Below are 23,275 nucleotides of genomic sequence, written 5' to 3' on the forward strand. Positions count from 1 at the left end.
AAGGTCCAGCCTTTTAAATCGTTGCACCTGATAATGCGATGAATTCAGAAATCTTTTCGATGTGCAGTTGTAGTTTGGTGCATGCTTTGTGAAATGACCCGTAAATACCATGCTGTTTGACTGGCTATCGATCGCGCTGATGCTTTTGTGGGACATTGCCGTCTCCAAGAGAAAGGTCTGCAGATTCGGCTACACGAAGCTGCGAAAGCCTCGAGGTTGTATGGATGGTTGAGCCTCTGAGCTTCGGGATACGATTGAGAAGCCCGAGAGACAAGGCACAGGTACATATCTGTTTGTCTCTATAATTGGCGCCTGCTGACTGCCCAGAGTCTGGACCTAGTACAGATCACTGCAGGTGCTTGCTCGTTCAGTAGATGATTCAATAGAGCCCGTCGTACCAAAATCGCTTGCAATTCGGTGCCATGTGAGGGCGCAGTTTCGCGTTCCTTCACTTCAGTTGACGAGCGGGGAATTGCGCATAGTGACTGTGATTGCAACGAGACAATCTGCAATGCATAGAGCTTGATACATTCGCAATGCTAGTCAAGTTCCATTTCAATGTGGTTATATTCTTATCGATTTACGGTTTTATCGCCAACTGCAGTTGGTAGAGATGGTGGTAGACCACTAGACATGATAGTAAACTATTGACATGGTGGTGTTCCACTAGAAAAAGCCCCAGTTCGATTCTGGGCGGCGCGTCTTTTTTTGCGTTTGCTTTTGATCCTTGTCCCTTCTTTCACTCTATCGCCAAGAGTCATCGGTCGCACTTGCGCAGCAACAACGTACACACACATGTGGTGCTAGTTCAGCTGTTGATACTTGATCACTACACGTGTGTTCATCGAACCCCAATAGTATTCAATCAGCACTGCACTTGTACCCGTTTTTTGAGACCCTTCACCGTCACATATGTAGCTTTCTGCGTATGCGCCACCTACGATAGCCAGACGCGCTACTCTACACACACCTACAGTCCGAGTAAATACCTATTATACCCACATTAGATGGATCTCTTCTCTTCAGCTGAGGTAATCTGAGACGTGTGTCATCTTGCTTCGGCGCAATAGTAAGTGAGATCACTTTGGAGCACACTGAAACGCATCTACAATCGTTAACGAATTTAGAGACTGTGAGGATTCTCTGTGTTATAAATGCATTAGATTACACCACGCTATGCTGATAAATATCTACAGATATGCAAATGCCGACCGCTGTTCGAGGCAGCTGTCACACCTCTCGAGCTTCAATATATATACATGAAGTTTTTATAACCGAGCTCATTGAGCTATGGTGCTTAAGCACGGCACATTCTGCCATTCTTGGCTGCAGTCCATGCCTCGCTACCAACGCTCTTAAGGTTGTAGAATACGTGGTCAGGGTCGTACTTGGTCTTGATCTTGCTCAGCTTCGCGTAGTTGCTGCCGTAGAAGGTAGACTGCCAGTTCTTCTGCTGGAAGTCGGCCTCGCTCATGTACGATCCACTTCCGGGGGTGACAGCCTCGATCTTGGGCATCAAAACGTCAGTCATCTTGCGTTGGGCAGCCTCCATGTTGGCCCATGGTGCGGTACTGTCCCAGTTGGTGATGAGCTGGAGCTGTATGAGAGCCTTGCGCCAGGCGGGCAGGACGGCGTTGTCGGGTGTGTTTGCGCGCTTGGAGTAGTCTGCTGTGCTGCCAGCGAGAAGGACACCTTCCTTCGCGAGCTCGGCGAAAACCTTGTTGAGTTCTACGGTGTTGTTCTCCATGACAGAGCGAGGGATCAGACGACCACCGAATTGGTAGCGGTTGACCTCGAAGCTACCCCGAGGGAGAGGGCCGAGGTAGCGGTCGTAGTGGTCGCGGTATGAGAGCTCGCTGTAGGCAATAGGAGGGGTGATGTTAAGCGATACGAGGTAATCAGAGAACGGCTTCAGGACCTCTTTAGTCTTAGCTTGAGTAGAGTCCCAGATAGTAAGGGGCTTGATGACGATGTACTGGGCGCTGATTATGAAAACGACCATAGCACCAGCGTCAACCATTGCCGGCAGGAGTTCAACGAACTTGGCCATGACTAGAGCGTAGTTCGCGGCAGTGGTGGAAGAGGCGAGAAGCTGCATAGCTGCACCACCGACCGTCTTCGCCTCGTGCGCCTTGACAGTGATCGAGGTAATAATACCGTAATTGCCGCCACCACCACCAGACAGTGCCCAGTAGAGGTCAGTGTTCTCAGTCGCTGAGGCAACGAGGAGTTTGCCATCAGCTGTGACAACTTCGAAGGAAAGAGCTTGGTCGGCAGCAAGACCGAGCTCGGTGCTGAGAATGGAGTGACCACCACCCTGGAGGAAACCTGGAAAAAGTTAATACTATAGCTTACTGGCCTAAGCTCTTCAATTTACCTGCTAGTCCAACGGTAGCGCACTCTCCAGAAATGACAGTAAGACCCTGCTTGTGCGCAGCTTCGACAAGCTCATAGCCAATGACGCCAGCACCAACAGTGACCGAGGGGCCGGTGTAGTAATCGTCAGACCACTCATTGAAGGAGATGTTTTTAAGACCCTGTGTCCAGACAGCAAGAGCACCAGCACCGGTAGATCTGCCCAAGAAGTCGTGACCAGTGTTGCGAGCGAGAACACGCACGTTCTGAGCCTTGGCAAACTGAAGTGCAGTGATAACGTCGAACGCCTCGGTGACCTTCACCGAGTAGGCGACATAGTTGCCAAGTGTGCAAGGGATGCTACGGTTAGAATAAGGATCGCAGGCCTGAGTCGCAAAGTAGGCTTGCATGATTGAATGGGAGGAGGGGGTGCTGCCATGGTCAGTTGAGAAAGCTGTGACTGACTCGTCGAACTCACTGTGTCAGAGGGTTGGTCCATTGCGCCTTCAATGCACTGCAGGCAGTCTCGTCGTAAGTCGGATCGTGGCATGGTGAGCCAATGGGGACTGTCTTGACCAGCTTGCCACTGACGGTCTCGTTCAGTGCCGACCAAGCCTCGTTACTTGGCCAGGCGGCATCGCCAGGGAGAACGTGGCACTTTTTGTGCAAGTCTTGAGCACCAATCAACTCCGCGAGGAGCAATGGCCAAATGAGCTTTGTGGTATGAAGGAGCTTCATCTTGCCGAGGCACTACCGTAGACAAAGGAATCAGGTGAGAATTGGAACGGTACCAAGCCAAGAGAACAGCTTCAGAGCCCTCATATATAGTCGCAGTATCCCTTTTCTTCATCCTACGAACTCGCCACAGACTACTACAATGCTGAGTCGATATCTCGGAGGCCACCTCGAAAGAGAGTGTTCGGTTCCATGCGCGTGGAACGTTTCGAGGGTCTGCCTCCAGTTCTAGGATGCAACGCCGGCCGAGGTCCACTTGGTAGAGCCGCACACCCTTAATTGCTGCTGCGGTTCTCATGCCGCCGACCCTGCGGCAGGCGTAGCCCGAAGCTATCGGCTTGGTGGTGGAATCTTCGTTCGGTCATACAGCCGGTAGCGCAGGGGCTGTACAGGATTTGAGGGTCGGCGGGACAGGGTGCCTTAATGAGAGCCAATGGCAAGCACGGGCGCGCTAGACTAGTAATGCTGGGGAGCAAATCCTCCACGGGCAGTGGTCGTTTCGTGACCTGAAACCCATGATTTTAGTAACTAGCGGCAGGACGAACCGATGGAGCGTTCGGTGCTCTAGGTGAACGGACCGCTGCTGGATAGAGGAGGTGCGAAGCGAAAAAATGCACCACGGAAGCAACCCTTGCGTTGCCACTTTTGCATGGTCTCCACGTGCGAATCCGTCGTTGCGCAATTGCCGGCCTCGCGTTGGTCTGACAGAAGGATTAAGGTTGTACAACACTGCAGGTCAGCTTCAGCTGTCCACGCCGCATTTGTGCGGGAGGCTTCGGCACATGGCGTTCCTAGCGAGCGGACTCCCCACACTTTCGCCGTGGCTGCACCTCCAGTGACATAAAACGGCAAGGCCATGGAATGCAGTCCGCGGGACCGAGTGACATGTGTCCGGACAGTCACGTCCGTCGGGCGACGTCCTGCACTATTGAAACGTCTTGGCTGTGCAACTACCCACATCTATGCGCCCGGTAGTTGGTCCGCAGTCGCACGATTCATACGTGATACTCTAAGTCAACTATGCGACGAATCCCTGCGCATATCACTCCCAGTGTTATCTCTGTTGGATCCACGAAAAGTCTGGCCTTTCGACTGATCAACTGTCTCTCTCCCGCATTGCGCAACCTCACATTCAACAAGGGAGTGCCCTTGGGGTCATTCCAGTCCCAGCCGTCTTCACCATGAGGGTTCACTTCCAGTCATTGCTGATCCTGCTCCTGGGGCTGTGTGCAACGAGCTTGGCACAGTCACAGATGCCTGCTTGCGCTGTAAGGCTGTCCAGGTCTCATCTCCGCCTTCATTAAACAAGTAACTCACGAAGCCCAGCAATCATGCCTTAAGAGCGCCTTCGCAACAAACACCTGCACGCCTAACGATAGAGCCTGCATCTGCACAAATCCGATCTTCCAGGGAAACGTCTCAGCATGCGTTGCTACCACCTGCACTATTCCTGAGTCTCTGTGTATGTATACATCGAAGGTCATAGAGCTCGAGCTGACGACTATCCTAGTGACTAGGAATATCAGTCTCACAAACTGCGGCGCGCCAGTCCGCGATCATGGCCACGACTATGTGGTTCTGTCCAACACCTTAATCATCGTCACCTCCGTAATCGTCCTCATCCGATTCGCATTTAAAGCAGTGGTGTCCCGTATGGACTTTAGCTACGACGACTGGTGTGTTCTTATCACACTCTTCTCCGCCATTCCGAGCGCCATCATTACCGTGTACGGCACCGTCAAGAATGGTCTTGGTCAGGACATCTGGACTTTGACACCTCGAGAGATCACGGAGATGCTGAAGTGGTTCTACGTCATGGCGTCCCTTTACTTCACTCAGGTGACGCTGCTGAAGCTTTCACTCATCTTCTTCTACATTCGCGTGTTTCCGAGTAAGGACGTTCAGAGGCTTTTGTGGGGTACTGTCGTTTTCGTGGTTCTATGGGGCTTTGCCTTTGTCATCACTGCCATCTTCCAGTGCCAGCCTATCCACTACTTCTGGACAAAGTGGGATGGACTGCACGAGGGCAAGTGCCTCAATACCAACGCTATTGCCGCGTGTAATGCAGCGATCAGTATTGCACTGGACTTCTGGATCCTCGGTATCCCTCTCTGGCAGTTGTGGGGATTGAAAATGCACTGGAAGAAGAAGGTTGCTGTTGCGCTTATGTTCTGCCTTGGAACATTCGTGACAATTGTCAGCATTCTTCGTTTACGATCTCTCGTCCATTTTGCTCAGTCGTCAAATGCAAGCTGGGAATTCTACGACGTCTCTGTATGGAGCACAATCGAAATTTGCGTCGGGATCATATGGTAAGCTTGTCACTCTTACGGCATGACGATATATCTTCTAACGCGACCCCCAGCGCTTGTTTACCTACACTTCGGTTGCTGCTCGTCAAGCTCTTCCCCGTTCTTGGTGGCTCTTCAGCCCGCTCCGCGGCTAAGTACTACAACTATGGTAGCGGCAACGAACTGAGACACGTTGGTCACAGCAAAAGTAAGAGATCCCACCACGTCGACACGGCTATCTCAAGTCCAAGAAGTGGAGTATTTGACCAGAGAGATGGTATCACCGTCAAGACGAGCTATACGATACGGCACGACACAGACGAAGCAAGCTTGGTAAGCCATAAGGAGGAGCATAGACCATAGATAGATTGATGAATTTCACCTCACTTTTCAACGCCATGTCCGCGCCCTGTTCTATAATTCTGTCTGTACAAATCTTGCCACTCGAATCGCTCTCATCTGATTTCACATAGCAAAACTTGCACAAACCGCTCACGATCAATATCCATCGCCCCTAAGGGTATTCATGTGAGAGTCAATACCGCGGTACCACATCCACGTTCACGACATGCGCTTGCATTAGCGCAACACCTGTTCCTTTCTACCGACTCGCCGAGTCCCACCCGATAATCTACATTTCCATCGGCATATCAAGAAGATTGCGAATCCAAACTTTATTCAGGTACTCTCCGCCGACTAAGGATCCACATACCAACGAGGTATGGACCTACTAATTCCCCTTTCCATCTTCACCCCACTCCAACCACCACTCAACATCGATTCTCGATAATTCCCGTGCTTGGCGGCCTAAGCCCAACTCTGGTACGGCAATGTCTATCCGCCAAATGAGTACCTGAGTCGTGGTCACGCGCCGCTCAAGCGAGGATGTCACTGTGTGCAAACTTTCGGCGCGCGACCGAAATGGGAACACACCGTAAGAAGCGGCGTGCTCGAGCATTCGCATTATCTGCAGGGCTCGCACATGGCCCGCGAGGCTTGATTGTCGTAAACGCTGCGGGTTCAATGGGCCATGTGTGAATACCTAGGTACCTAGGCAGTGATCGACACATTTGGCCGAAGTGTCTACGGCGATCGATGGTTCTTCGCGCGGCCCAGCTCCACTGCGTCCACAGAACAGACTCGTGGTGGGTGCTTCAAGCGTGCAGATCGAGGTGATCTTTTGTGCGGGAAATTTCCGCTCTTTCGGCAAGGCTGAAAACGCGCTATGTGGCTGGGGATCACCTGGAATTCACCCCGAGAACTTTATTTCGAGTCTCTGCCCCCCTCGGCACGGCGCGATGGTCTCCGCAACCACCCACCATGACAATTCGGACCCAGTTAGCTACTCGTGCACATGTCCAGCAAAAACCGAGGGCGGGTACGTGCTGTTGTTCTATCGCTACTGGGCCAATTCACCCGCCCTGCCTGATGAGCACGCACTCAAGGCCCACGATCCGCGGTCGCTTGCCGACTTCCATGAGCAGATCACATCCGAGCTTCAAATAAGTGGAAAGTTCCGTATTGCAAAAGAAGGGTTCAACATCACTCTCGGTGGGACAGCAACCGCAATCGAAATATACGTCAAAGCGTGCTGCGCACACTGGTCATTCGCTGGCATCGATCTATCCACCTCTACTCGGCGAGATGCATACTTCAAGCCCACACCGGGCTGCGCATGCGCTTTCGGTGACAAAGCATCTGTAAAGGTGACGGCTGAGATCACACCATTGGGTGTCACCAACTATGCGCCCGCCTCATGGTCGAACGTCATACCCCTGCCACCCGCGGAATTTCATGAGCTGTGTCAAAAGGGAGACATACCATTGATCGACGTGCGAAATCACTATGAAAGCCGTATCGGCTACTTCGTTGCCGGTGACGGAACGGTCGCAGTGAGACCTGCTGTACGAAGATTCAGCCAGTGGCCAGGATATGTCGTGAGGCACGTTCTAGGTAACGATGTGTACCAGAAGCCCGAAGGAGTAGCGACGTATTGCACTGGTGGCATCCGGTGCGAGAAAGGTGCGCGCTGGATGCAAGAAGCTTTGGCGAAAGAAGGGAGAAATAGTGATGCGCCCGTGTACACGCTGCATGGCGGCATTGTTGCGTACCAAACATGGATGGAAGAGGAAGTACGTGCGGGGAGGAAGTCGCCTGAGGACAGCTTCTTCAAAGGGAGGAACTATGTGTTTGATGCAAGAGGAGCTATTGGAGCGCAAACTGCGGTTTCGGCGTGTCACAGCTGTCAGGAACCAGAAGATCGTCTGGGAAAATGCGAGATGCCTGGATGCCACTTGGTGCTTGTTGTGTGCGAGCCGTGTGAGCAAAAGGGTGGCATAGCTTGTTGTGAGGACTGTCGACACATGACTGTGGATGCTGTAGGTACAGCGCTACGAAGCAGACGTATGTGCAAATGCGAAAGTGACCGAGAGAAGACGCTTTGGGGTAATGGTGGAGCGAGTCTCAATCAAGGCAAAAGACGGGGAAAGACAAAGGCGCGATAGTACGACGACGAAGTAACGAAGACTTCGTTAGAATCGAAGGCCAAAGCCTTCCGCTCAGCGCAATACCGACGAGCATCTGACTCTACTCCCCCGCTGAACAAGAAACTACTGACGTGTGTCGGTTACTTGAATCGTCCTGGGGCTATGTAAATGCTGTCAAGATTTTGTCCTAGGTCATGGTTCATGACCAGGAGCTGCTCGAATGTGTACACTCTGGACCGGACAGGAACGCAATGCAGCAAGCGGGAACAGGTTAAGGCGCTGTCCCTCTGCTCCAGTCCTGGCTCTGCTTGCCAGCCAATCACCAACCTTTTCAACTTACTGCTACGAATCGATCATCGACGAGCGATACACAACAGCTGTACAGTAGCGATTTCAAAAATGACATCCTCAAGGCTCACATCTTGGTGACTATGTTTGCAAGGCGAGGCTAGCATGTATGACACTGTGCACCGTTGCATGACATGCACTCGTTTCGTCTGGAAAGATGTACGCTAGCTCAAACAGTGTGAAGGGCTCCGCATTGTCAGTTAGCAACGCCACCTTTTACATTGCTCTGTCGGACTCACATACTTGAGGTATTGCAGAGGGCGCCACTCAGAACTCAACCGCAGACTTAACGCCACCAAATGGTGTACAGAGCAGTAGTTGGATTTACATCGTTCGCGTTGCCAAGCATCAGCCCCAGTTTTACAGACAACGTTTTAACAGGAATAGGAGGCTGTGTCAAGATGTGAAACAACTCCCGTACATGGATCTCACAAGGTTTCTAGGTCTCAAAGCTTCGCAATAGTGAGAATGTAGACTGGGAACTGAAAAGCCAACCACGACCAGATCTTACTGTTGCATGTGAAGGTACATGAAGCGAACAAGGATCTTCTAACACAAAGTTAGACTGTAGCATTCATCCCGCCACTCTCAACTTGCAGTACGACCGGAGACTTCGGTTTGAATATCAAGATGCGGCCAATGATACAAATCCTACGGGTCGTACTGTGCAGTGCAACGTATACCACGACGCCTTGTACATCGTGAGGCCATTCGACCTTCCAAAATAAACCAAGCTTAACTCAACGTACTATTAGTCTCGGCTGCAGCGAATAGTCCAGATTCTTTCAAGAGGCAGGTACATTCGTATAAATGAGCTACATTGACCCAGCGACCAATCCAACAAGAACCTACTTTGGATACCAAATCATGGAGCTGATGTCAATCACGCTGTTTGCAACTCTACTGGCAACTACCATGGCATCATGTGATGATAAAATCGACTTCAGAAGCCCTTCTCTCAGCCATCCGTCTATGGGAATTGACCTACCAAAGGTGGCGAGGAGGCATCTTCAGAAACGTGATTGTAATGTCACCATCGACCCCAGCAAGCTCGACTTCACCCACGGCGTCGCATCTGTTAGTCTATACAATTGATCAAGATTAGCTCAGCAATACCTACTGGTGTATTTAGGGAGATCCATACCCCAACTCGGTAATTCTTTGGATCCACATTTCACCGCAGCTGGAGAACGGTCGCTTCAATGTCACCGTTGCGGGAACTGTACCTTTGTATCCTCATGAGACCGATCGCTACATCCGTGCATCAACCAGCCCGATTTGCGTCCATTACCAGGTATCGACTTCAATGGAGGGGTTATCAGCCAGGGAAGGGTATACACCACCAGCGACATCGATTACACAGTCAAGGTTGAGGCTACAGGTCTGGCCTCATTCACCACGTGCTATTGCCATTTCAATTTCTGTGGATCGCCTCGACAAAGCTCTGTTGGTCGCACCAAAACGTCGTCTACTGAGGATGATGATACCACTGACCTTAGTCTCGTAGTCTTCTCCTGCAGCAATGACTTGGTTCTAGCGCATCAGAACTTTGCTTAGATCACCACCTAGGACGACCATGATGTCAGCAGCAACAGCTACCGTGACGACTCCTCGTCACTGAACAACACTGAGAGCTCTTTCATGCGCAATGGTAGTGTCTCTGTCGACCAGCGTAAGATGAACGCTGTGCGCGCCTACTTCGAGTGGATGCCAATTGAACAGGTATACTTAGATGACAACTTAAGGATCTGGCGGTACTTCCAGATAGCCAAACTATTTGATTTGATCGTTCTTGACATACGGAACTACGATCGCTCCATCACCGATCTCAACTGGAATTCCGACTATGTGGTCTTCAACAGAATGACGGAGGCCGCAGTCTCATGGGATCTGCACAAGAGAACTGGTCCTACCGCGCTCTGACAGGAAGTAAGGAACAAGGTGCTGCCTGGCGTGTCATCGGCAATCAGATTGTCGTGTCGAGGGTCAACATCTCTTCATGGTTTGGGTCGGAGGAGAAACCCTACAACTACAATCAATGAGAAGGATACACGTCAAACAGGAACCGAATATACCAGCATCTATACGGTAACCAGATCGACAATACTATCATGCTCGCAGGTGATTCGCACGCCATATGGGTATCAGCCCTGCTCTGAATCGATCCTGAGTCAGCGCCCTTCGCATCCACCAACAATGGCGTCGACATCCCGAAATACAAACAGGCTACTGGCTAAGGGGCCATCGGGGTCGAATTCGCAGTCACAGCCGCGTCATCGCCTGGCTTCCGCAGCGACCTCGCAGCGTCCAACACCCAAGCACAGAAGCTTATCGGTGACAACTCCGAGCTGATATAGAACGAAGACTACTTCCGCGGCTACCTTACGCTCCGTATCAATACCAAAGAAGTGCGTGCAAAGTGCTACGGTCTCGTAATTCGTACGATATTCCACTCGCCAACTTCACTGTCAAGCGTGGAGCCAACCACCTCCAGAGGCCTATCGCGGGTGAAAGCGTAAACTCTGGCCACACCAGGGATGCAGAGCAGTCAAGAAGGGTATCTGCTGTCAATACCACTGTTGCACTTGACACCATCATTGGGTCGTGGGGACCTATGCCGAATGCATGGCTTGCAGGTGGCAACTACATCACCTGCCCCCGGACTGACAGTACTCGATTGTCCTCGGACAACCAACAGCAGTGTCAAGTCTCAGAATACGATGGTTAAATCTAAATCCCACACACAATGTTTCACCTTATTGTTGACCGACCGGCCTTACCTCCATGTACACCCACAACACAAAATTAAAAACATCTCGCTCTACCAACCGTGCGACTCAAGACAACTCCCGTGCAAAAACAAGGTCCTGCCCGGAATCGAACCGGGGTTGCCGGAAGACACTGAGATGATCAGAATCCGGAGTGATAACCGCTACCTGAAAGGTGTTAGTTTCGTGGATTGAGTTGATCAGGGAAGGAGCACAACATACACTACAGAACCGAAGTTGCTTAGTCATTGCATGATTTTTCGCCAAAATTGAGCGTCTATAAAGCTGTATATTTGTGAAGCGGTGAATCGTGAATTTGCGTGGTTGCGTCGGGTCGCAGATGGCGTGTCTTGGCTGTGGGGATGATGTAGAGTTTTTTTTGAGCGCCGCGGTGGGGCGATGCTGCAATTTTGTATCCGGCAACAATGTACTTGCATTTTCGAAAGACTGGGAGATTTGGGTCGTATACAGAGATAACTTGCAGTAGTGAGATTGCAGCTGTAAAAGTGTCGATTACTGTAATGTACGATCGTTGTACGTGCTATGATCCTGCATTGCCCTATGAGGCAGGTTCTTATCATGTCTGCTTTCCTAACTTAGTATGCCTCGGCTTGTTCACTGTTACAGCCTCGCGCATACGTGTACGAACGTGGCATTCAGCATTACATCTCATCCTTACCTTCATAGAATCGCACCGTCCTGGGACAAATGCAAGACTGGAAGAGACATCAATTCCGTATTGAACTTGGGACATTACTAGCAATGATTTGGCAACCAAAGATAAAAGATGGATCCTCGATCCTAGTAGTCGAATGATTCTTTAGATACGCTGCTCATCCAACGATCGTACAACGCTCATAAACGCGCCTCTACCCCGAACCCGAGGCTATCAGCGTCCTTCACAAGGGTCTACCCGAACTGACAAGCGCAAGCACCGCCTGTTATCACCGGCGCGTCTTCCTACATCCCACTCGACGAATCAAACCTCGACAACGCCCGCACTAGCCCCTCATCCGTGGGTCGAAGCAATGCCGAGAAAAGCTTATCTAGAATAAGAGTGGGGTGCTCAACGCTTCTTACTCCTTCCAGCGCGCTCCGCACACGGCACCGTCCTATCTTTCCAAAATCGCTCGGCGTTCGCCAGCGCTGACGCACGCCGATCCTCGAGGTTAAAACTCAGCGCCCGGCCAGCCGGTAGACGTTGAGCCCACCACGCGGTCGACCTCGACACTTCCCCACACCCAGGACGCCCAGTGCCACGATGTCTCAGGAGAAGATTGGAGATCACGAGAGCCTGTCTACGTCCAGCGGCGGGGCGGATGTTGGGCAAGCGCGAGTGCGCGAGACCGGGGTGCTGGGTGCGCTGCGCAGGTTCGAGGCCAAGATGGATACGAAGTTTGGGATCGAGAGTGATGCGATTAGTCGCAAGCTGCCAGAGGACAAGGGTCACGTGCCGTGGTACCATCAGATGAACATGTTCTTCCTGTGGGCGAGTGGCACGATGAATACGTCGTGTTTTGCGACGGGATTCCTGGGGTGGGAGTTTGGCTTAAGTAAGTCGCTTTTTCTGACTGCTGGACGTGCAGTGGTGGGGTTCTGACTTGAGCAGCTCTCCGCCAGAGTATTGTTATCATCATCTTCGCATCCATGCTTGGTGGTGCGGCTACGGGCTTTGCGGCTACTTTCGGTGCGCCGACGGGTCTGCGTCAGAGTAAGCATTTCTCGGGCAGTTCTGCTGGAGTCTGAGGACTGATCACGCATAGTCTCCGTCAGCAGATATGCTTTCGGATGGTGGCCCAACAAGGTCATCGCAGCCCTCAACACCATCGTGCAGATTGGTTGGGCCGCCGTGGCTTGCATCACAGGTGGTCTGGCACTGACCGCTGTTGCGGACGGTCACATCTCGCTGATCGTCGGTATCGTCATCCTGGCTGTGGTAGCCACACTGATCTCATTCGTGGGCCTGAAAGCAATCCTGGTCTACGAGCGTTATGCCTGGGTGATTTTCCTGATAATCTTCATCATCTTCTTCGCAGAGACCGGCAAATACGCTGATAACTCGCCCGCGCCGTCTGTCCATGGCGCAGACCTCAGCGGCGCGGTGCTGAGTCTGATTGCCATCGTCTACGGCAGCTCTGCATCTTGGCAGACCATGGCAAGCGACTACTACGTCCACTACCCTGTAAACGTCAATCGATGGAAAGTTTTTCTGATGACGACCTTCGGCATCTCAATCCCCACCTCTATCGGTAAGCCTTGTGCTCATTTCTACCTGCATTCCTAACACGTCCAGGCATGATTGCAGGCGCCGTCGTATCCTCTGGCCTTAACAACCGCCCCGACTGGAAAGATACCTACGAAACCGACGGACTCGGCTTCCTCATCCAAACGATGCTGTACCCGCACGGCTTCGCCAAGCTCATCCTCACCCTGCTCGTCCTCTCCGGCATCAACGTCAACGTAATCTCCATCTACAGTGCCGCCATCTCGTGCCAGCAGTTCTCGCGCCCCTTTGCGCGCGTGCCCCGCTTCATCTGGGTGCTTCTCTGCTTCGCTGCGATTCTGGGGCTCGCGATTGGCGGCCGCGAGCAGCTGTCTGTGTATCTGCAGAACTTCCTTAGTTTGCTCGGGTATTGGACTACGCAGTACTTTATCATTCTGTGCAGTGAGCATGTGCTCTTCCGCGGAATGAATTTCGACAACTATGATCTGGATGCATGGAACGACCCGAGTCGGCTGCCCCTGGGGATCGCAGCGGGCGTGGCGTTCTTGGTGGGAATCGTGGCGTGGATTATGGGAATGGTGGAGACGTGGTATGTTGGCCCGTTGGGCAAGTTGATTGGAGCGGATGGTGGCGACATTGCGAACGAGTTCACATTTGTGGTCACGGGTCTTGTTTATATCCCTGCGCGGTACTTGGAGAAGAAGATGGTTGGAAGATAGAAGTGTGGGAAAAGCAGTGAGGGCACGGATAGGTACTGCTCACATCTCAGGAGAAACGGCGGACAAACGTCTTTCAGGCTGACCAACCTTAACATAGAACTTGTAGCTATGATAATACCTAAACGCAACATTCAATTAAGCATTACCTACATGGTAGGTAAAAGCATCCTATATAGTTGTCTTGCATTTTCTCCGACTTGCTGCAGCGTAGTGGAATACATGGCTCACATGCTTCCACAGTAGTCCACTATTTATCCTGCAATGTGAGAGGGTACTTAGAGAGCTTGTTAAATATGACGTTGGGAGCAGTAATCAGTTCATACCTTGGAGTACTCGCGTGCCGCATTGCCGTCAGAGTAAGCAAAAGACAGACTGAATGGCGAGCAGATATAATTAAGCTTCATCACATGAATCATTCGTTTGTTGTCAAATCCAATTAGCCATTGTCGCAGCCAAACTTTATAACGAAGAGAGAGCGACCATGACTCAGTTCGCGGCTTGCAGTCAGGAGCCATGACTCGGCTGAGTCGCTGAAAGTTGACATCACGCCTCTTACACCAAACACCCAAACCACAACACCATGGACTCACCACAACCGCCCCACCATGACCGATCCGACCGCCACGAGCGCACTGATCGCGACCGAAAACATAAATCGCGCCGTTCGCGCTCTCCCCGTCGCGACGACGACCGCCACAGCCATGGAAAGCACCGTTCACATCGCTCACACCGATCGCGATCTCCAACTGCGAAGCCAGTGAAGCTCCCGTACCAAGCTAGGCCGCTGTCAAAACACGACTTCAAGGCGTACAAGCCGCTTTTCCAGTCCTACCTCGACATACAGAAACAGATTCAGCTCGATGAGCTTGACGAGCGGGAAGCGCGCGGGCGCTGGAAGAGCTTCACGTCGCGATGGTAGGCAACTGCCCATGCGCATTATACACCAATTCTGACATTTCAGGAACCGTGGAGAGCTAGCGCGTAGCTGGTACGACCCGTCGATGCTGCAGAGTGCGCAACAGACGGTGCAAGAATACGGTGCAAAGTCCCAGTCTCCGCCGCCTGTCAGGCGAGGTTCGCCGCAGTATACGAAGCAGCCGACTGCTTCTGGCCAACAGTCTGACAGTAGTGACGATGACTTTGGTCCTGCACCACCCACACAGATGGCGCGCGCAGCAGGCCACGGGCCAACGATACCACGCTTCGACGACCTGACGCATCGCAACGAGCTACGGAATGAAGACGCGGCTCATGATCGCTCGGCTTACGCTTCTGACACCCGTTATGAGCGCAAGGCCGAGCGAAAGACGCAGAAAGAGCGTGCGGACGAACTTGCACCGCGCGCCGACCCTGGATCTCGTGAGCGGCAGCTCGAGAAGAAACGCGAGACGACCAGTACCCTGCATTCATTCCGCGACGCGAAAGAGGGTGGTGACGTGGAGATTGGGGAGAACGAGCTCATGGGCGACGATGGCATCGACGGATACAAGGCGAAGAAGAAAGCGGACGAGCGTGTAAAGAACGAGCGCGAGATACGGCGAGAGGAAATCGCGCGGGCACGAGCAGCAGAGCGCGAGGAGGCGCTGAGTGCGCGGAGGGCAAAGGAAGCGCAGACGATGGAATTCCTTAAGCAACTCGCTCAAGAGCGTTTCGGGTGATGTGGTGGTTGTGGAAGCAGATGGGTCAGTCTACTCGTCGTCTAAAATCGAACTTGCCAGCGGTCCAAAGAAGGGCACTTCATACCGATCAAGATTCGCCGCTGCCTCACATTAGCTCATATTCTCCCCATGCATGCCGCGCCTTACCATCCAGATATGCCCTCCATGTCAACCACCCAATCATCCCCACATCTCCCACCACCATGACCCAACTGATAAACTTCGACCAGCTGAAAATAACATGCAGCACAAACACAAACGCAAACAGCAGACTACTCTGCCATGCATGGAACCTGACATAGTCACTCTGATGCTCCATCACAAGCAGCAACACGCCCCCCGCTGGCGGCAGCAACAGATACGCAAGACACGCCTCATAGTCCATCCGCAGCCCCAGGCTCGTCGTAAACATATCTACGTCCTCGCGCGGTGCGCCGAACCCGAGCGGCTGCGACGCCGCTGGCGTGTTCCATGTGCCGCTCTCGGTCTCGGGCGACTCGTCGCCCGCCCCGAAGTAATCGTGCTGCTCGTAGGCGCGCGTCGGCGGCGAGGCGACGGCGGAGATATTGCGGGGGCGGTCGGCGGAGCGCCGCGGGGACGCGAGGGGAGGGGAGAGAGCGCGCTGGGTCTCGGGGATGTCTTGGTAGGGCGCGAAGGAAGCTGCCATTGTGAGTGAGCGTGTGTTCCGGGTGCTGTAGGTGTGGTTGTAGCCTGTTGATGTGGGAGATGCGGCAGCGGCAGTGACGCGTGGGGCGCAGGGATCCGAGCTCGAGCTCAGGGTCTCGGTTGCGGATGCCGGCTGCTGGGCATGTGAAAGGCACGCCAGGACGATGACATAAGGCGACCGATGGCCCGAGGCTCAGGACTCTCGCCCGTTGCTGGCCTTCAGACCTCGTTTCTCCTCACGCCGCCGAATATGCATGATCCCACCTCACCCCACGTGGCGCAGCGAGCTGGAATCTGGGGAGACAGGAGACACGTATATAGTGTCGTTGTTGGCAGCCACACCACCCACGTCAAAACTGCACGCCGTTTCTGATATCAATTGAACGACACATTCTATCGACATCTGAGAAATATACCAGAGCCTGACCATGTGTATCGCAATCCTCACCACCGCACACCCGGACTATCCCTTCATCCTCCTCAATAACCGCGATGTAATTCCCCCAACACTATACATCCAAATCTAGTGCTGAAGCCAGTATGTAGGAGTACCTCCACCGCCCAACAGCAGAAGCCCAATGGTGGCCATCACCCGACTCCCAGGTCCTAGGGGGCTATGACCTCCACCGCCCTGCCCACGGCACCTGGTTAGGCATGACGCGACAAGGCCGCATCGCAGTCCTGACCAACTACCGCGAGGAGAACCAAGCCATCGTGCAAGGCGCCCGCAGCCGCGGCCTGATCCCCAATGCCTGGCTGAAAACCGACCCCGCCTCCACGCAAACCGCCGCCGACTTCGCGCGCCAGATGATCGAAGAAGACGGCGTCCAGGGCGTCGGCGGCTTCTCGCTGTGCTACGGCTTCGCCCAGGACGTAATCAACGGTGCCGGCCTCAGCATCGTGAGCAACCGCACGCCCGATGTTGAAGGCGTGGTGCATCTCCTACGCCAAAAGGGCGAGACGACGGCGCTCAGCAACGCCGCGTACGGCGACCGCTCGTGGCCCAAAGTCACCAATGGCGAGAAGTGGACCGAAGAAGCGATCAGCGCATCGGTTGCGGCGCACGAGACGCGCGAGCAGCTTGTTGAGCGCCTGCTAGGCGTGCTGTCTGTTGATAGCATGCCCCGCCAGCGAGACAACGAGGAGTGGGATATGTATCTTACGCAGCTGCGGCATAGCGTGTTTATTCCGGCGATTGGGAGAGATCACCTTGAGTTGCATAAGATGCCGAGCCATGAGGTGGGCGATGTGGTGAAGCAGAAGGCGGCGGATGCGACGAGTGGGTGTTATGGCACGGAGAAGCAGATCGTGATCCTTGTTGATAAGGCTGGTAAGGCGTTCTATTTGGAGCGCACGCTGTTTGACAGTGATGCGCAGCCTGTTGCTACAGGAGAAGGGGACCGGACGTTTGAGTTCCAGATTGAGGGGTGGTGATGAGAAAGCGACAGGACAAAGACTCCGTTGGCGAGATTGTAGATGATTTGGGTATCATGGTCATTGATGCTTCTTTATAAATAGAAATCGTTGACTGACATGTGATCAAGACAGCCATGGATACAACAATACTTCGAGGAATACTTGCAACAGACTGTTCATGGAGAGCGTCAAGAGTTATAATTAACTCTCGGTAGATTCACAAGAGAAGAAGACCACGAAGCAAGAGCAACTTTGGCAAGGTTTATTGTACTGTTCATCACTTTCAGGGATCTCACGAACGATCAAGCTCGAGTGCCTGCCACTTCCCGAACCTCAATGCCATCCTTCTCGTCAAGCACCTTCCCTTCGGCATACGTAGCGACGTCATCACCGAAAATACCTGCAATCTCCTCCAAGGTCTTTCCAGACGTCTCCGGAAGGCAAAAGAAGTAAAACACAGCGGCCGCAAGATTCGTCGCAATGAACAGAGAATAATAGCGCCAGCTCACCTCCGCAATAGCAATAGGCGTGATCTGCGACAGCACGATGGCCGTCATAGACTTGACCGCCACCGCAAACGCAAGGCCTTTCGTTCGCAAGAAGAAGGGGAACAACTCAGACGGCACCACCCAGATCATCGCATTGAAGAAGATCGCGTAGCACATCGAGTAGATGAAGATCGACGCAATGGCTCCGCGCGCACCGGCCTGGTTCGTGCTGCCTCCCGTGCCGAACTCGGCGCTCAGACCCATGAGGAGGGCGATCATGACGCTCAAGACCAGGGACCCGGACCACAGCGTTCGCGTGCGCGGCCACCTGTCCGCTACGACGAGCAGGTAGATGACCTGTCCCAGGATGCCCATCATGCCGTATGCGCCGCTGATGAGCAGCGAAGTCTGCCCTGTGAAGCCGACCTGCGCGTAGAAAATGTTCTGGAAGTTCTGGATCACGCTGGATCCGGACAGCTGGCCCATGGTGATGATGAAGGCGGCGGTCAGGGTGCGACGGACGTACTTGCGCGAGAACATGGCTTTGAGGGAGGTGATCCAGTCCAGGTTTCCTTGCTCGCGCTCGAGCTGGATTTGCTCCTGGATCTGGAGGAGTTCGCGTTCGAGAAATTCTTCGTTGTCGGCGGTGCCGTGGAGGCTAGCAAGGACGCGTTTGGCTTCGTCGTGACGATCACGCAGGACGAGCCAACGTGGCGAGAATGGAATGAAAAACACCAGGACGCAGAGCACGATAGGGATGGGAAGCTGCATTGCGAGAGGAATTCTATATGTTGTCAGCAAGCTCTCGGTCGACATGAAGCGGTTTTCTTACCTCCACTGCGCATGCCCGCTGGCATGAGATCCGGCATATCCAACCCAGTTCGCGAGTCCAAACCCGACAGCAATCATCATACCTTGTGTTCCAACAAGAAAGCCTCGTCTCGTGGGAGGTGCGGCTTCAGCGAGGTAGATGGGTACAACTGACAGCAGCTGACCGCATCCGATACCAGCAATCAGACGGCCGGCAATGAGCATACCCACATGCACCGCGGCGCACTGAAGAATGGATCCCACGATAGTGAGTATAGAAGCCACGAGAATGGTGTATTTGCGCGAAATCCTGTCTGCGAGCCATCCAGTCGTCAGCCCACCGATAGCTTGTCCAGCATTGTAGACCGAGACGATGGCGCCCGAGTACGTCGTGTTCCTCATGGCGGGTCCATACATGATACGCTTGAAGCTGTCATGGCCGAAGGTTGTTGCGATGATGCCTACAATTCTTGTTAGATGAGGATGACGGTGTAGGTAACGGTGGCGTACCAGAGTCGAACCCATAGATGAAGCCACCCTGTGCGGCAACAAAGGCCACAGTGAGTATCAGCCAGTTCATGATGGCTCTTCTGACCTCAGCTAACAAATGCTGACAGTTTGTGGATCAGGGCGACAGCGACATGCAGAAGGCTATATATGCCCCAGGTTACCATGCTCCTGGGAATGCACACCGTGGATCTTATCCATCTCGGATAGATTACGTCCGAATACCGACAAAACACATGATTCATGTTTGACTTGTCGTCGACGGTGATCAATACATTCTCTCGCAAGAGTGGGCATACCAGGTGTGGCAATTCACCCCAGATGCGGAGAACGCTGATCCCATCCAGTTTCGGTTAGTTGCCAAGCCGACGGTGGGAAAGCCGCATACATCCCCAGGTAAAGGTTACCCAGCTGTGTGTCACGAAACTTCGTCTCGCACTCTTTCAGCCCGAACCCCGAGATGGAGTTAGAGCCCCACAAGTGACATTGACTGGATATAGGAGCCGTGACATGGAGGCCACGGCTGCTATGCACTTCACCAGTCTTCCCTTCTACGATCATGAGCTACCCCGGTGTTTCAAGTGCGACCTTTGAACACCATTTCAGCGGCCTTGGAGTCTGCACTTCGACGCCGCGACTGTCTTGGACATTTTCATCGTCACCGTCAACCGCGCGAGCATGGACGCAGACTGCCTATGAAGTAGAGGTAACGTTCGCCGAAGGAAATGGGCCAAACTGGTTTCGGGTGACGAGTCCGGACTCAGTCCTCGTTCCTTGGCCTGCACGTCCTCTCGCCTCCCGAGAAGCAGCTTCTGTTCGCGTTCGTGTGTATGGCAAGAGTTCAGAGGATGCTTCCCTCAGTGACACGCAGCCTAGCGAGTGGTCGCCTGTGTCTAGAGTCGAAGCTGCGTTGCTCAATCTAGCTGAAGAGTTCAAAGGAGACTTCATCACGTCGCTCGAACGCTTTGGACCGGATACCCCTTTGAGGCCCATCCGATTCCGGAAGGAGTTCACACTACCCAAAGATGTCATGACCAGCCTCAATGCGCGACTCTATATCACCGCGTTCGGTGTGTTTGAGGCATACATCAACGGAAAACTTGTCAGTGATGAACTGTTTGCACCGGGCTGGACCAGCTACAATCATCGACTAGCCTACCGTATCTACGACGTATCGTCGCTCTTACTGCCTGGTCAAGACAACGTGATATGCGCCGAGGTTGGTGATGGCTGGTATGCTGGTCGACTAGGTCTACGAGGTGGACAGAGCTTCACGTACGGGAAGAATATCGGACTCGCGGCACAGCTTGAGGTTGCAGAGCAAGGCAAGGATACATATACTCTTCTTACCGATGACACATGGTCAAGTGCTCCAAGCGCACGTATCCACAGCCAACTCTACGATGGCGAGACCTACGACACACGGGAGGATCAGGCAGACTGGACGAAAGCAGGACCTGACTGGGCCTCAAGCACGTCAGGAGTCAAAGTCCTGCCTTGCCCGTCTTCTACACTTGTAGCCGTTGATGCAGCACCGGTCCGCGTCACAGAAAAGGTAGTCTGCAAGGAGATCTTCAATAGTAGGGAGGGGCACACGATCCTTGACTTCGGACAAAATCTGGTCGGTACGTTGTTCATCGCTCACGTGCACCTCGAATCTGGCCATGAAGTCAGTTTTCGCCACGCCGAAGTCATGGAAGACGACGAGCTTGGCATACGCCCGTTGCGAACAGCCAAAGCGCACGACATCATCATTGGCTCTGGGAAACCTGTCGTCAATTGGTCGCCCAAGTTTACTTTCCACGGATTTCGCTACGTTCAAGTCGATGGTTGGCCAGGAGAGCTGTCTGTCACTGATATTCAAGCGCACGTTATACACACTGACATGAAACGGCGAGGTTTCTTTGAGTGCTCGAATGCAGCTGTCAATCAATTACACCGTAACGTGGTTTGGTCGATGCGCGGAAACTTTGTCTCCCTACCCACCGATTGTCCTCAGCGAGATGAACGACTGGGTTGGACTGGCGATATTCAAGCCTTTACACCCACGGCAACTTTCCTTTACGATACAATGGGCATACTGGGGAGCTGGCTCGAGGATCTTTCAGCCGAGCAGCTTGAAGATGGAAAGGGCGGGATTCCACCCCTTGTTGTGCCTCTAGCACATATGCCACATTGGCCACACATGGCTCAGGCTGTATGGGATGACGTTGCGGTGTTGACCCCTGCTTCGCTATATCAATACAGCGCTGATCAGACCCTACTGGAGCGGCAATTTGAGAGCATGCAGATTTGGCTGGACAAAGGCGTTGACAGGGCTCCGGACGGTCTTTGGAATCCAGACAAGTGGCAGTTGTCAGATTGGCTTGATCCAGCAGCACCGCCAGATGACCCGGGTAACGCACGCACTGACGGGATTCTTGTTGCAAACGAGTTCTTGATTCATGTAACCCAAACATTCGCGCAACTATGCAGTGCTCTCGGCAAAACCCAACTTGCTGAGCAGTACACCAACGACGCCGCTCGTCTCAAAGCCCTTTTCCAGCGGCGCTACATCAGTCCCGAAGGTAATCTAATGGGCACAACGCAAACCGGCATCGGACTCGCCATCCAATACGACCTCTACCCAAACGACGACACCCATCGCAAAACCGCCGCCGCAGCCCTCGAAAAACTCGTCCGCACAGCACGTTTCCGCGTCGCGACCGGTTTCGCCGGGACCCCGATCATCACCCACGCCCTAACCAAGATGGGCCAGCCCCAACTCGCCTACCGCATGCTCCTCGAACAATCGTGCCCAAGCTGGCTCTACGCCGTCAGGATGGGCGCCACCACCGTCTGGGAGCGCTGGGACAGCATGCTCCCCAGCGGCCGCATCAACCCAGGCCAAATGACCAGCTTCAACCACTACGCATACGGCTCCGTCGCGGACTGGCTGCACGGCACCGTCGGCGGCATTTCGCCGCTCGAGCCGGGCTGGCGCGTTATCCGCGTGCGGCCCGTGCCGGGCGGGAACCTTACCAGTGCGGACGTGTCGTTTGATGGGCCGTATGGGCGCGTGGCGTGTCGGTGGACATGGAGCGAGGGCAAGTTCTGGATGAGGATCGAGGTGCCACCGAATTGCTCGGCGGCTGTCACGCTGCCTAGCGAAGTGAAGAAGGGATTCTCGGTTGAGGATGATAAGGAACCGGAGAGGGTGGTGGGGTCTGGGGTACATGAGTTTGAGTGTGAGTTTGACGCGGGCGAGTGGCCACCGAAGCCCCTTGTTGGGGCGTTTTTGGATATGCCGAAGGATAACATTGCTGTTTAGAAGTCGGTTGCTGCAAAGGTGCTAAATTTCGGCGTTTGGTACCTGGCAGTATTCGTGTTGACTTCGTCTGTAATATATTGACATGGTCCCGAACATTTGACTTCGTCACTGGCAACTGGTCTCTGATATGGTGAACTAGTCCCTCTACAAATCAAGTTTTCGGCGGCTAGATAGCAAGGTCGCTAAAAACCATTTCCGTTCACAGAAGCGCGGGCCTGAAGCCTATCATCGAGGCACCAAGATAGTACCAATGGCCTATGGTCTGTAAAATACTTTCGATAAACCTGAAGAACATATCTCACCAGAGGTAAAGCACATGTGTCAAGCTGAATGCGGGTGGAGATGTGAAGGGGCATGCGTAAAATCTGTTTCTCAAGTTTGGTCTAGTACGTGGAGAGGTGTCAGATCACAACATCACTTTGGTGGCGAAGATTCAAGATCGCACAGGTAGACATACTTTATGTGACAATCTTGCTGAACGTGTGCTGAGAAGC

General features: G+C 53.3%; 10 protein-coding genes across 10 annotated transcripts; 7 read left to right on the forward strand and 3 right to left on the reverse strand.

Annotated features, from left to right (window-relative positions):
- Positions 1 to 1,280: 1,280 nt before the first annotated feature.
- Positions 1,281 to 3,319, reverse strand: C7974DRAFT_44490 (FAD binding domain-containing protein). The gene is made up of 3 exons (XM_046145531.1): positions 2,834 to 3,319; positions 2,378 to 2,787; positions 1,281 to 2,328 (listed from the first exon to the last, which is right to left on the reverse strand). Exons 1-3 carry the CDS (start codon positions 3,091 to 3,093, stop codon positions 1,298 to 1,300), a joined length of 1,701 nt encoding a protein of 566 aa, XP_045993224.1. The 5' UTR covers positions 3,094 to 3,319; the 3' UTR covers positions 1,281 to 1,297.
- Positions 3,320 to 4,271: 952 nt separating this feature from the next.
- Positions 4,272 to 5,744, forward strand: C7974DRAFT_436451 (uncharacterized protein; the record flags this gene model as incomplete). Its single annotated transcript, XM_046145134.1, has 4 exons — positions 4,272 to 4,358; positions 4,417 to 4,552; positions 4,601 to 5,402; positions 5,456 to 5,744. 4 exons carry the CDS (start codon positions 4,272 to 4,274, stop codon positions 5,742 to 5,744), a joined length of 1,314 nt encoding a protein of 437 aa, XP_045993225.1.
- Positions 5,745 to 6,709: 965 nt separating this feature from the next.
- On the forward strand, positions 6,710 to 7,741 carry C7974DRAFT_274705 (uncharacterized protein; the record flags this gene model as incomplete). Its single annotated transcript, XM_046137558.1, has 1 exon — positions 6,710 to 7,741. A coding segment is annotated over one exon (1,032 nt), but the record flags the coding sequence as incomplete, so codon positions are not given.
- Positions 7,742 to 9,130: 1,389 nt separating this feature from the next.
- On the forward strand, positions 9,131 to 10,269 carry C7974DRAFT_442144 (uncharacterized protein; the record flags this gene model as incomplete). The annotated part of the gene is made up of 4 exons (XM_046145394.1): positions 9,131 to 9,292; positions 9,348 to 9,509; positions 9,785 to 9,937; positions 10,078 to 10,269. 4 exons carry the CDS (start codon positions 9,131 to 9,133, stop codon positions 10,255 to 10,257), a joined length of 657 nt encoding a protein of 218 aa, XP_045993227.1. The 3' UTR covers positions 10,258 to 10,269.
- Positions 10,270 to 12,088: 1,819 nt separating this feature from the next.
- Positions 12,089 to 14,080, forward strand: C7974DRAFT_44697 (permease for cytosine/purines, uracil, thiamine, allantoin-domain-containing protein). The gene is made up of 4 exons (XM_046145615.1): positions 12,089 to 12,536; positions 12,593 to 12,694; positions 12,747 to 13,232; positions 13,277 to 14,080. Exons 1-4 carry the CDS (start codon positions 12,245 to 12,247, stop codon positions 13,924 to 13,926), a joined length of 1,530 nt encoding a protein of 509 aa, XP_045993228.1. The 5' UTR covers positions 12,089 to 12,244; the 3' UTR covers positions 13,927 to 14,080.
- A 426-nt stretch (positions 14,081 to 14,506) lies between these two features.
- On the forward strand, positions 14,507 to 15,584 carry C7974DRAFT_319397 (uncharacterized protein; the record flags this gene model as incomplete). The annotated part of the gene is made up of 2 exons (XM_046138710.1): positions 14,507 to 14,841; positions 14,888 to 15,584. 2 exons carry the CDS (start codon positions 14,507 to 14,509, stop codon positions 15,582 to 15,584), a joined length of 1,032 nt encoding a protein of 343 aa, XP_045993229.1.
- Positions 15,585 to 15,599: 15 nt separating this feature from the next.
- On the reverse strand, positions 15,600 to 16,413 carry C7974DRAFT_44570 (uncharacterized protein). The gene is made up of 2 exons (XM_046145563.1): positions 15,732 to 16,413; positions 15,600 to 15,685 (listed from the first exon to the last, which is right to left on the reverse strand). The coding sequence occupies exons 1-2, from the start codon at positions 16,249 to 16,251 to the stop codon at positions 15,615 to 15,617; spliced, it is 591 nt and encodes a 196-aa protein (XP_045993230.1). The 5' UTR covers positions 16,252 to 16,413; the 3' UTR covers positions 15,600 to 15,614.
- Position 16,414: 1 nt separating this feature from the next.
- On the forward strand, positions 16,415 to 17,826 carry C7974DRAFT_44701 (NRDE protein-domain-containing protein). Its single transcript, XM_046145617.1, has 2 exons — positions 16,415 to 16,744; positions 16,797 to 17,826. Exons 1-2 carry the CDS (start codon positions 16,679 to 16,681, stop codon positions 17,682 to 17,684), a joined length of 954 nt encoding a protein of 317 aa, XP_045993231.1. The 5' UTR covers positions 16,415 to 16,678; the 3' UTR covers positions 17,685 to 17,826.
- A 142-nt stretch (positions 17,827 to 17,968) lies between these two features.
- C7974DRAFT_474910 (general substrate transporter) lies at positions 17,969 to 19,544 on the reverse strand (the record flags this gene model as incomplete). The annotated part of the gene is made up of 3 exons (XM_046146620.1): positions 17,969 to 18,938; positions 18,987 to 19,425; positions 19,475 to 19,544. The coding sequence occupies 3 exons, from the start codon at positions 19,542 to 19,544 to the stop codon at positions 17,969 to 17,971; spliced, it is 1,479 nt and encodes a 492-aa protein (XP_045993232.1).
- Positions 19,545 to 19,764: 220 nt separating this feature from the next.
- On the forward strand, positions 19,765 to 23,108 carry C7974DRAFT_44804 (alfa-L-rhamnosidase). The gene has a single exon (XM_046145657.1). It carries the CDS (start codon positions 20,031 to 20,033, stop codon positions 22,779 to 22,781), a length of 2,751 nt encoding a protein of 916 aa, XP_045993233.1. The 5' UTR covers positions 19,765 to 20,030; the 3' UTR covers positions 22,782 to 23,108.
- Positions 23,109 to 23,275: the final 167 nt, after the last annotated feature.

Source organism: Boeremia exigua (genome assembly GCF_020726555.1).
Source record: "Boeremia exigua strain MPI-SDFR-AT-0100 chromosome Unknown C7974scaffold_11, whole genome shotgun sequence".
In the NCBI taxonomy this organism is placed as follows: domain Eukaryota; kingdom Fungi; phylum Ascomycota; class Dothideomycetes; order Pleosporales; family Didymellaceae; genus Boeremia; species Boeremia exigua.